The sequence below is a fragment of the Wolffia australiana genome, chromosome 2 (assembly GCF_029677425.1).
Source record: "Wolffia australiana isolate 7733 chromosome 2, ASM2967742v1".
NCBI classification, from domain to species: Eukaryota; Viridiplantae; Streptophyta; class Magnoliopsida; order Alismatales; family Araceae; genus Wolffia; species Wolffia australiana.
Genome location: NC_135836.1, coordinates 23,863,096 through 23,876,261, shown reverse-complemented (window position 1 = coordinate 23,876,261; position 13,166 = coordinate 23,863,096). Strand labels below are relative to the sequence as shown.

The window sequence follows — 13,166 nt, the reverse complement described above, 5'->3', positions numbered from 1 at the left end:
AAAACCATGATTTTTATGATTATCATTTAGAATGTTGTTGGGACAGGTCCTTGTGGAAGTTTTTCCTCTGACTTGGATGGTTCCAATATATTTTAATAAAGCACTTGAAGCATGGTTACGTAAGGCTGAGTGCATGCTCATTGTTGACCTAGGGTATGAGCATGATGCGTACATCAGCTTACCTCCCATTAATGAGACATAAGAATTGTAATGAAGGAAGAGAATATGTGACACTCATATATAGGGTTAGCTAGGACTGCAAAGGAGTTCTTATAGGTGTAAATGACAAGAGTACCAAGGAGTAATTCTTCTTTGCTGTTCATGTTGCGATTAACTACAAGAGCTCTAGGCCGATCAAAAAGATCATCAAGCTAGTAATAAGATTGAAATGTTGCTGGTAAGTTTGTTGGGTTATATGGCTTTGATTAACTATTAGAAATTGAAATTTATACGGAGAAATAATAGAAACCAGTTCATAAATTTTCCAATAAACATAGATTATCACATCACCTTGTCTGGAACTGATTCCCCCATAACTTTGCACCATGTAAGAGTTTCCTCAAGTCATTCACGTGTTTGACCTTATGAAGTATATGCTTGATCCATGTGACAATGGATCTTATCTTCAACCTCTTCAACTCTCCTTGAAGATCCTGTATATCTTATCACCATCAAATCACACCAATGGGAGGAGTTGTTTGAGAAGAAGAAAAGGCAAGGGACACCAAGGTTTGACTATCATGGGCATAAAAAATGGGAGCCCCTTCTTTGATCCTTAAAATTCCCCATAGTTTTTAATACATCTACCAATGTCCATTTATATTGTGCATATGGGTCTCTAGGCTCATGTATCAACATAAATAACTTTAATGGCCCAATAGTATTCATCAGTCAAACATACTAATTAATTAATCAAAGAGTAATTTAACTCAGTCGAAAAATTAAGTTTCTAGCCCATGGGGTGCCAAGCTACACTTTGTGATCCAGAAAAATACAATAGCAAATAATTTTTTCTCACGAAACCTTTGCCATAATTAGTAACTGTGCATGTATAATTCTTCATCTATGTAAGACTCCTGAATAACTTAGGCTATGCTTAACTATTAAACCCTAATCCATCATCTCAGTAAGTACTGATGTCTTATCTAGGGATCGCCCGCCCTGATGCCAGTATCGGATTACGGTATCGGGAAAGATGCTGTACTGGACACCGAAATTAAATTTTTGGTATCCTTTTTTCGGATATCTGGATATCAGATAAGATATCAGATATATCAGTTGCTATAGTACTGATATCCGATATCGGTATATGTCTCGATGTCATCATCCGTCTCCGTCTCTTGGGGAGGATGACAATATCGGATATCGGAGTTGGATATTGGATCTTGATATACAATTTAGAAGGGTGGTGTAAAAATATAATTCAGTCGTCATAGTGCAACAGTTTGGAGAGGATTTACATGGGCCAGCAGTTTAGCAGAGATGTTTCTAAATTACAAAGTAGCTCGTTTAATATATACAGCTCAAACTTTTTGTTATCTTCCATATGGGATCACAGGATTTGGAGTAAAACATTAAACTCCGAATCCTATTGTCCCATATGGAAGAAAACAGAAATCTTGAGCTGTATTTACTGAACAAGATAGTAATATATTAAATATATAGATATATTACATATTAAATGAGGTAATAATATAGTAATTATTTATTAAAATAATATTAAACCATTTAATATGTAACCTACATCGTTTGATATATACAGCTCAATATTTCTGTTCTCTTCCACATGGGATAATAGAATTCAGAGTTTAATGTTAAACTCCAAATTCTGTTATCCCATATGGAAGAAAACAAAAAGTTTGAGAGCTATATATTAAACGAGGTAGAATATATATTAAAAATGTGTAGCATTGTTAACATAAGTCATTTGAATTGATGATCAATATTGATTTTTTTTAGATACTCGATATTGATATCCAGATACCAGTTCCGATATCCAGATATCAAAATCCGATATCTGGTATCCGATATCCGTCTCGTCCTTACCCATTCGATATCCATCTTAGATATCCATTTTCACCTATCAGACGGATATCGTCCGATATCCGATATCTGATATCAGACACTGTCCCATTTTTTGCCGGATATCAAATGTTAGATACAGAATATCGGACGGATATCGTACGGACAGTCCCTAGTTTTATCTTATATCTTTACTACTATGGCCACTCAGTCACCTTGAGTCAATCTCCCCTTATACCAAGGGCAGATATTCCTATCTTAATCACTATATCTTATTTGTGCGCTTCGTGCAATAACTAAGCTTATACAAATTTAAATGTTGTGATGATAAAGTCATACTTCAGAAACAATATACAACTTTCCATCCACAAAATGTCTTTGGTATCTTAGGTCTAAGGACTACTAACATGACGGTGCCATGAATCAATCTCATTGAAGTTAAGTTATAATGTCATTCAATGATTTATACAAATAATTTTAGTGTACCGTTTTGTTAAAGAGATCCAACCGTCCATCATTATTGTACATATACTAATGTCCACAAGATCAGCCATATTTACTGAATAAGTAGGAACAGATAGTTCTATTCTTTCTGGATAGTTTGATGTTCATCTCTGTTATCCATTGACTATGATTATTTGGAATAAATATTTGGAGAGTAGTGACCATAATACTATGCATCTCATCATAATTCACCCATTCATTGATTGTATGCAGTGAGTTCATTATAAACATCGCCTGATGACAAAAATTAATTAATATTTAATTTGATCAACTTAAATATGACAATTAAATGTGATTGGTTTGATGACCACATAATATCCATCACAGTTGAGGATGAGGTTAATAATCATACCAAGTATAAGGATGATGATAGTGATGAGGAAACATGGTTGATTAGTTTAAACTTATTTTTTTCATTAAATCTAGTTCATCTTCTTGTCCATGAATCATGTGCCTTAATTTAAACCCCCCCCCAACCCACAATCTTCTTTGGAATATCAACAAAATCAGATAGGGGTAACTTTTTTGTGAAAGTGAGGCTTTGATAACAACTGTCACAAGACTAAACTTTGGAGGTTATCTAGTTGTATTCTAGACATATTCAGACTTTGAAGTTACATGTTGCTGACAGGCTTCACTAACACAGTAATGAACTGGAGACACATGGGGGTCAAGTACTGCACTTAAAGTATGGATTGTATTGTCTAAGAGAAATTACACAGGTTGACCATATATGCCAACATAACACACACTCACACACACCCATTTACAAACACTTGTATATACATGCTTTCTATAGGTCATGGTCAATACACAACTTACAGGGGCCCCTCATTTGACCCGGGGTAGGGTTGATGATCCACCCACCTTTGATTACCGATACTTCACGTCCCCAACCAACGGTGACACCTCTCATGATATTTTTCTTGGCACAATATTTTTCTTGGCACATTTTATGGATCTCAAACCTTGTGTAAAACATCTGAAATCTATGGTGAAAACCAATACTCCTACTTTCATAAGATTCACATCATGATCTTCTTAAGCCATGTAACATGCAAGCCAACCATCGATGCCTCACATGTCATTTCCTCAAACTAGGATGAGCATCATTACCCCATGTTGTGAAGCTAATATATTATCTTCATATGTAGGTGCATGGGTGCGCCACAAATCCATGCACACTAAAGACACTCCGTTTACAAGTACAAATCTTGATATGCATTAGTGAACATTTTATTCATGAACTATTATAATGGACTCATTTTATGGATTCAAGAACTATTCATGAACTATTATTTCTGAATGAATAATCATGCAAATGTGATTAATGTGATTTCATTTCACTTATAAACTACATTATTGATTGTATTTATTGGTATTTTAGACTATTATAGTTGACTTCCTTAATGTTAAGGGGTTATGTTGTCTTATTTTCTTGAGGTTATTTGAATGCATGGACCTAGGTGAAGTTTAATGAGAATTAATTGATTCAAATTAGATAAGGAAGATCCCGAGAAACAAAATAGAGTAGAGGAGGAGGCCCAAGCAAAAAAAGGAGCATTTAACGTCCAACCTATGTAAGATTAGGCACATGTGGCTTGGTCAAAAATTTTGTAGATCAAGCCTAATTTTCATGGTAAAATAGTTCCTCATTTTATGGATTCAAGTAGGAGAAGAATTCATACACTGTTAAGCCATCAAATTAGGGGCGTTGGAAGACCATTTTATGATTCCCTTCTCTCATTTGTAAAACTTTATCTTTAAATTTTCCCCTAAAAATGACTAGTCTTGTGATACAAACTTTTCTCGTGTCGATTATTTTTCAAAATTCGATGATGTTTAGTAAAAAAACACTCAGACTAGGTGGTGGGGAAAGACATGGGATCCCCCCCCCCTCTTAAAGAGATAAACGTCCTTTTATCCCTTTTATTTTAGTTTCTTTCTTTTGATAATTTCCAGTTTTTTAAATTTTATTATTGTAATTCCAAACGTCTCAAGGGAGAAGGTTATAAAAGCCTGCCATTTTCACCCCTCCCTTGACATGAACGGTGGTGAATTTTGGAATATAAAAACAGTTTTCATTTTCACCCCTGCCATCTTCACCGCCGCCACGTTATTGCCGCGCTGCTTTTCGGACGACAAATCGGCCTCCTCTTCCTTGCAACGACGCATTGTCGTCGTTTGCATCGCCTCCGCCCACTGCCGTCTGGCATCAATTTGCATCGTCGCCCCCCATGGCTCCTTTGAGTGCCTCATGCGCAGCCTGCAGTCGGGGCCGCTACCTCATGCCGCTGGTCAAGCATCCCTGAACTGTTTGCGACAATGACTCACCCTTAGCCTGCATCCTGGTCAACCGTGCCCCAACTGTTTGTGATAATATCTCAGAGAGCCCGACACACACTCGACCAAGCATCCTGCCAAGCACGTGTTTGTCTGCCAAGCATCCTGCCCCCCAGCTGTTTGTGACAATGACTGCCATCACCATGCCAAGCACGCGGCATGTGCATGCTCAAGATTAGTTGCAACACATCCAAGTAACTCGCCGGAGGCAAGTTCTCAAAGTGGGGGAGAATCGGTGGGGAACAACAGGGGATCCCCCCTTAACGAGATAAACGTCCTTTTATCTGTTTTTCTTTTCTTTCTTTTAATAAATTTCAGTTTTTTTATTTTATTATTGTAATTCCAAACGTCTCAAGGGAGAAGGTTATAAAATCCCCCCTCCCTTGAGGTGAACGGTGGTGAATTTTGGAATAGAAAAGCAGTTTTCATTTTCACCCCTGCTGTCTTCGCCGCCGCCACATTACCGCCGCGTCGCTGCTGGGATGGCAAATCCTCCTCTTCCTTGCAACGACCTGTTGTCGTTGTTCGCATCGTCTCCGCCCACCGCCGTCCTGCATCACTAGGATTATCACAAAAAAACAAGTTTTGTGTTATCTCCCTCCTGAGATGTCCTTGATTTCCTCCCATGAGATATCCAAGGTCCATGGAAAAGCAATATAATATATTTCATAAAACCTTCCCCTTTAACATCTTTCCATTTGTGAATGAGTAATGTGTAATGTGTAATGTGTAATGTGTAATGTGTAATGTGTAATGTGTAATGTGTAATGTGTATTGTGTATTTTTTTAAAAACACTTTTTACAAATCATGTAGCGATAAATTGAATGTCTGTCATTTCTGATAAGTACAAAGTGAGTCATGTAATTATACATATTTTAAAGGAATTTTGGAATCAATTCATGTGTATTTCACCCTATTTTATGAAATATTGCATGTCATGCACTAAATAGAACAAATGAAAAAAATGATGCATTTTAATGTCATTTTATGTATGTTATACAATTTAAATATTTTTTCTAGTTGAAATAGACATTTAATACCTATTTAATTTTCTCATGTTCTATTTAGTATCATGTCTATGAAATCGCAGGGGTGAAATCTGTATTTAATTTGAAGAAAGAAATAGGGAAATATTATTGAGAAAGAAAAAAATAAATAAATAAAGATAGAAAGAGGATTTTATTGGGCCGGCTCAGGAGCAAACCAATGAACAGGCCTCAAGCCAGTAGTCAGACCAGCAAGCGCGGAGCACTCAAGCCAGCCAGCTGACGGCGAGGCCCACACACGAGGAGCCCAGAGAGCAGGCCCAACTCGCGCCCAGCTCAAGCCCAAGGAGGTCACACATGCAGGTATGAATCTCATTTCGAAAGTAAGTCCCGCTAATGAATATATACTAATGTAATTTTTAGAAGTTGTCAATATGGGATTAAAATCCCTAGTCTATTTTGATACCGAATTGGGCCGGGCCACCGAGCCAGAAAATGACCGGGCCCGACGGGCAGTGACGAAAAGAAATTCAAGGAAATTAAGACCGGGCTTCAAGCCCGACTGGCCCGAAGCCCATCTTTTTGGGCTGTTTTAAGTGGACGGATACGATCCCATTCGTCCTATCTTCTTAAAGAAGATCAGACGGTGGGGATCCATTTCGTCCCTTTAAACATATATATTTTCTACTCTTCTCAGGCTGATGCGGATCGCAGGACCCAGTGTGGATGAATAAGAAGATGCAGCAATGACGGGGCAGCTGACGGGGCAGCTGACGGGGCTCGCTGACGTGTCAGCGGAACCATATGGTGGATATCTAAAGGCCAGTGGCATTTTGGTCAACCCTTGCCCCTGGCCGTCGCCGGCCGGAGGCCATTTTCGGCCGGCGAGAGGGACCATTCGGGATCCAACGGTGGGGGAAGACCCCCTAGAACCGTCCCCCACCATCAGACGGCCTCTGGGGTCCCTCCCAGGCCGTTAAAAAGGAGCCGAGAACCCCAATTTCAGCATCTCCGGCCGCAGGACAAGAGGGATGGCGGAGGACTCTCGCAGGTGACCCAGGGCCTGGTGAGGCACTGTGACATGCCTCAAAGGGCTTGAAGGACTCTCGAGAAGATCTCGAAGGTCAGAGCATCGCTGAGTCGTACCCGGACGGAGGAGGAGAGCAGGTGAACGACCAAACGGAAGCTTGACGACGGCGACCGGTGTCGCTATCCCGGTTCACTGAATTAGGGCATTCCGTGAGGTTTTAACTTCATAGATTATCCCTATACATTCGTTTTGATCTTAACGGGAAGTTTTACCCAACATTTCACCATATAATTGCGTTTACGATTCATTTTGGTTCGCAGATTTCTTCGGGGCATTTCATCGAACACCTAGTGTGTTCTATCAATATTCTTCGATTTAACTAAATTGTATCCCACTCAACCTTATAAAAACATTACAAATATATCCCGTCTTCTTTTGGTCATTCTGTCGAACACCTCAGGGGCGTTCGACAAAATCAACTGTTTTATCTCCTCTCTCTTAATACTCAAAATCTAACGGGCATTCTGTCGAACACCTCACAGGCGTTCGACAGAAACACCCTCTTCTCTTTATAAAATATTTATAAAACATATTTAAAAACTTACTATTACGTAAATACCATATAAATAGCTCCTCTTCTACCCCTCCTCACGGGCATTTGGTCGAACACCTCTCGGGTGTTCGACTAAATCACTCTTCATTAAATAGACTACAGAAAAATCTATAAAAACTATATAAATCATATAAAAGCCTCTAAAAACCACATATGTTAATTTTGCGATAAAAATCTTACTTATATAAGTAGTACTCTATAATTCTAACCTATTCTATAGTTCTATAAATACTTCTTACTGCTATTATTATCCTTTCACTTATTCCCAAAATCTCCCCACACCTAAATTCTTATTTAGCATATTATAGTTAGATAGTCACTTATTCTCTTCCTATCTATCTTATTAATATATAAATATTCCTCTATCCCCTCTGTTCTCTGAGTATATATATACCCATCTATATAGCTCTTCTTCTTTCTTCTACTCTCTCATTACTAATTACTCTTATTAAGTACTTTATATTTCTCCACTGGCTACCTAGTATCTTAATCCTCTCTTCTTCTCAGTAGCTATAAAAGATATATCCATATATCTAATATTCCTCTGTCTATACTTATCGTATTAAAATAATATTCCCTCTGCTTATTAATTAGTTATCTCTTCTTATTACCATTATCTTTAGTATTATCACTAACTCTTATTAACTAATAACTCAACTATTGAATCTACACCTGAAGGTCAGTCCCTGTGGAGACGACCTTACTCTCATTTATACATCTTCGAGTAATTTTATACTTTTTTATAAATTTATTTGATTGAAGGCAAATTAATTACAATGACAATTAAAAATAACACCGCATATAATATGTTATTCACATACCCATATAATATGTGGTTTTTAGACTTTAGACACCAAAGATGTCTTATGGATGGATTATCTCCCCCATATTACGCTGCCTAATTGCTTCATGTGCTGGGTGTGTGTGTGAACTGATGGAAATATATGTGGCCGGCAAGCCAATCACACATTCCCTATCTTGTTCCATGTTCATTAATAGAACATATTCATCATAGTGCAAGTGTGATGTTTATAGTGAAGTCCATGAATACATGATCAGACTTAGCAAATTGTGATGAGATCATAATACGGAGATCAATAGTCTTTAAGCATGTGTTCTAAATATTCGTATTCAAAGGATACTCAAGAAGGAGATCTAAATATCTGGATAGAATAGCACTATCTAAATAAAATGGCATTTTTCCAGGGAATTATATAATTTTGTGAGATATTTATCGTAAAACTCTTATTTTTTTCATCAAGTAATCACTGTCAAATCCTTCAATTCATTCATTCTCATTCTTCTATTGGCTTTTAAGATTTTGGTTATTTTAGTTTTCACATTGATTAACATTATCATTCTGAGTGTTTTCAATCATTTTCTAAAATATCTTCACATCTATGGGATAAAAGTATATGTAGGTACCTATCACTTTATTATTAAGAGAAGTATTTATGACTTTTTTGGCATTTTAGAGAGATTTAGTATTCATTACCTAAACCATAGGTAATGCTCTCAATGTTGATAATTGGCACTTACCTCATATTGAGATCCATTTTATTTCTCCATACCCTAAGGTTCAACATTCTAAAATTTTTAATTCACAATATTTTTAAAATGTTTCGATATATTGAGTTGTGTATCACATTATTTTGGTCTGTAAAGTATCTTGATTAAGAAGTGTCATCTCTCAAACTATTTTAAAAATTTTTTGCCATATTCTTGGTCATACTGAAATTTTAATAAATTTATTTCTTTTATTTGAATTTTCATATGGAAGGGCACTGGTATTTGGTAATAAACATCAGTGGTCCTTGAATTAGACGTCATGACATTCTTGTGCTTTGATTCTAGTGAGAAAATTTATTTTGAGATATACCCTTAAAAACCTTCCATCCTAAAGTCAAATCCATTAGAGACTCATTTCCATTCAGTTTCTATTCTACTGCTGCGAAGAAGAATCCTCCCTTATATGAGGGGAGTGAAATTAAACTTCATCCAACCTGGTAGACTAGTGGTAGTTATCTTCCATGGGTCGGGCCATGAGGAGCCAGATAAACATCCTGAGAATTTACTTCGTGTTTAAGATATCTCATTCTGATTAGGGTTCGGGACTCGGATCATATGGAATTTATCTCATTTAGATCGATCAGAATGAAACGAGGTTTTCGGTCGAGTTCGATCTAGATTTTCGATCGATTTCGAAATTTATTCGAACTGATCGAACGAAATCGAACGAGGAAAAGGGAGAACTCCACCGCTCTCTCTCTCTCGTTCTCTCTCTCTTGCTCGTTCTTTCTCTCACTCGCTATCTCTCTCTCGCTCGCTCCCTCCCTGTCCCACTCTCGTTCTCTCTCTGTCGCGTTCCCTCTTCTCGTTCTCTGTGGCGCTCTCTCTCGTTCTCTGTGGGGCTCTCTCTCGTTCTCTGTCGCTCTCTCTCTCTCGTCCTCTGTCGCTCTTTCTCTCTCTCTCGCAAGCGCTCGCTCTCTCTCTCTCGTCCTCTGTCGCTCTTTCTCTCTCTCTCGCAAGCGCTCGCTATTTCTCTCTCTCGTCCTCTGTCGCTCTTTCTCTCTCTCTCGCAAGCGCTCGCTATTTATCTCTCTCGTCCTCTGTCGCTCTTTCTCTCTCTCTCGCAAGCGCTCGCTCTCTCTCTCGTTCTCTGTGGTGCGCTTTCTCTCTCTTTCTCACCTTCTGGCTCTTTCTCTCGCAAGCGCTCTCTCTCTCCCACTTTCTGGCTCTTTCTCTCTCGCGCGCTCTCTCTCTCTCTCTCACGTTCTGGCCCTTTCTCTCGCGCGCGCTCTCTCTCTCTCACGTTCTGGCTACTTCTCTCTCTCGCTCTCTCTCTCTCTCTCACGTTCTGGCTACTTCTCTCTCGCGCGCGCTCTCTCTCTCTCACGTTCTGGCTACTTCTCTCTCTCGCTCTCTCTCTCTCTCTCACGTTCTGGCTACTTCTCTCTCTCGCTCTCTCTCTCTCTCTCTCACGTTCTGGCTACTTCTCTCTCTCGCTCTCTCTCTCTCTCTCTCTCTCTCTCTCACGTTCTGGCTACTTCTCTCTGGCGCGCTCTCTCTCTCTCTCTCACGTTCTAGCTCTCTCTCTCTCTCTCTCTCTCTCTCTCTCTCGTTTTGGCTCTTTCTCTAGTGCGCGTTCTTTCTTCAGCATTTTCTCTCCCCGTCTTGCTCTCTCTCTCTCCCTCTTTTTCTCTTCCTCTCTGTCTCTCTCTCGTTCTCTCGCCCCTTATAGGTCTCTCTTCCGCAGGCCAGCATGTGCTCTCTTTCTCTCTCTCACTCCTATGTTATCTCTTTCTCTCTCTCTCTCTCCTATATTCTCTCTTTCTCTCTCTCACTCCTATGTTCTCTCTTTCTCTCTCTCTCGTATGTTCTCTCATTCTGTCTCTCCTATGTTCTCTCTTTCTCTCTCTCTCGCACGCGTGTTCTCTCTTTCTCTCTCTCTCTCTCTTGTTTGTTCTCTCTCTTTCTCTCTCTCTCGTTTATTCTCTCTCACTCCTATGTTATCTCTTTCTCCTCTTATGTTCTCTCATTCTCTCTCTCTCTTATGTTCTCTCTCTCTCTCCTATGTTCTCTCTTTTCCTCTCTCTCCTATGTTCTCTCTCTCTCTCCTATGTTCTCTCTTTTCCTCTCTCTCCTATGTTCTCTCTCGTTTGTTTTCTCTCTCGTATGTTCTCCGTCTCTCTCTCGCTTGTAATCTCTTTCACTCTCTCGCTTGGAATCTCTCTTTCTCTCTCTCCCGTTCGTCTCTCTCTCTTTCTCTCTCATTTGAACGATCAAATCCCCGATCCCTAATTTCCACGATGCTTCAACTGAGAAATGGAAAGTGGAATTTTTCCATCACACCTAAAAGATAAACACGAAAAAAAGTCCTCTAGTAAACGTCAGAACTTTCAAGAGAACAACAGCAAAGCACAGACATACTCGAGCGATAAAAATTCCCACTATCAATATCCAACAGGACAACAAATCCATTGGAATACAGACACAAAGAGAGACGTCAAGGAAAAAGAAAAAAAAAAGAAAAGAGAAAAAACATGAATCGCGCGGCACACGACAAGGCGCTTTATTTAGAATAGAGTGTCCACACACGGGCAGAAGAAACAGTAAGTATAAACCTGGCTGGCTAGCCGTTGAGAGATCACCATCATCATCTTCATCATCATCATAATCATCATCAGAGATCTTGAGCATCCACAGGAACGGCCATCCTGGACTTGCCAAACTTGCCACCGGCCTCCGTCTCCCAGCAATGCAGCACAGACTTGGGCGACTCCGGGCACCTGATAAACGTCTGATAAATCACCAGAGCTCCCCCCGGCAGCAGCTGCTCCAGATACTCCGCCGCCTGGTACCCCTTCACCGCAATTCGCCCCCCCCACGACGCCGCCCCGGCGCGGCCGCCGCCGACCGTGACGGCGACGGAGAAGCAGGCCGGGCCAAAACACTTGAGCACTCGACTCGCCAGCGCTCCAAAGTCCAGCGAGCCCGGGTCGAACCCCATGGCCTCGTAGCTCGCATAGCTGAAGCCCTCCTCCGGGGTGACGTGGATGGTGGACAGCGCGCCGCCGGCGATCCCGTTCATGGAGTAGCCGCAGGGCTCGAATTCGAAGTCGCAGAGCTCCATCTCCGGTATAATCTCCTGAATTCCGGCCATCTTGGTCATCATCTTGCCGGTGGAATCAGAGTTCTTGAAGAAGACCGAAGCGCAGTGCTTCTCCAGACCGGTCATGCACATCTCGAGGGTCACCATGGGAGGCTGCTCAGGCTGCTTGGAGGCGTAGTAGATGTGCCAATTGCGGTCGGGGGCGGCGGCGTCACCGAGGAGGTAGGCGCCGGAGACGAGGCCCGGGAAGTATGAGTCGAGTATGGAGACTTCCTCGCTGAAGCAGCGGTGGGGGGCAGGCTGGGCTTCAGGGAAGATGAAGGTGCCCCGGGAGTACTTGGCGGCGGCAATGGCGAGGCCGAGGCCGGCGGAGAGCTCCAGAATTCTGGGAATTGCCAGGAGTAGCTTGGTTGTTCCGCATGTCTTGAGGATGATCTTGTAAGGGTAGATGAAGAGGCTTGATTCGGAGAGGACGTAGGAGTCGAATTCCTTGTTTGAGAGGTGATCGACGATGGTGCAGAAGGCGGTGTCGAGAATCGAGTCGATTTCGGGTCGGGAGAGGGCGCGGAGGCCATGGCCGTGGGGGTCTTTGAACAAGGGGGCTTCCGAGAACGTAATTTCGATGCGTTTTTCGTAGCCTTCGAATCCAATTGCGCTCTGGGGAGGTGGGTTTTGCTCGGGGATGGCCATGGCGGATGAAGGAGGAGGTTATTGACAAGAACAGCTAGCCAGTGGAGGGTTGGAAACAGGGGAATCGAAAGTGTAGAAAGATGGTCCTAGACGACTAACGAGGGCTAGTATAGGGGGAGTCAGGATGGCTTCCTCACGCACTGCCAAATCCATAGGAGAAAATCGATTAGATTGGCGATTTGAAGAGAAAACAGAGGAGAAGAGTAGCTTAATTCTTCGGTGGCTTACGTTGGAGTAAGCAGCAGAGCGAAACTTCTTGATTCCTCCGTTGGGTCGAACATCCTCAATGCTGTAGCCTAGGGGAGCTTCATAATATAATGAACTACTGCTACCGGATTTCTTTAAGCCGCCTTTTGACTCCATTA

The 13,166-nt window shown here is 41.1% G+C and overlaps 1 protein-coding gene across 1 annotated transcript; it reads right to left on the bottom strand.

Moving 5' to 3' along the window:
• Positions 1-11,426: 11,426 nt before the first annotated feature.
• On the bottom strand, positions 11,427-12,935 carry LOC144700170 (S-adenosylmethionine decarboxylase proenzyme-like). Its single transcript, XM_078571594.1, has one exon. The coding sequence runs from the start codon at positions 12,799-12,801 to the stop codon at positions 11,683-11,685; it is 1,119 nt and encodes a 372-aa protein (XP_078427720.1). The 5' UTR covers positions 12,802-12,935; the 3' UTR covers positions 11,427-11,682.
• Positions 12,936-13,166: the final 231 nt, after the last annotated feature.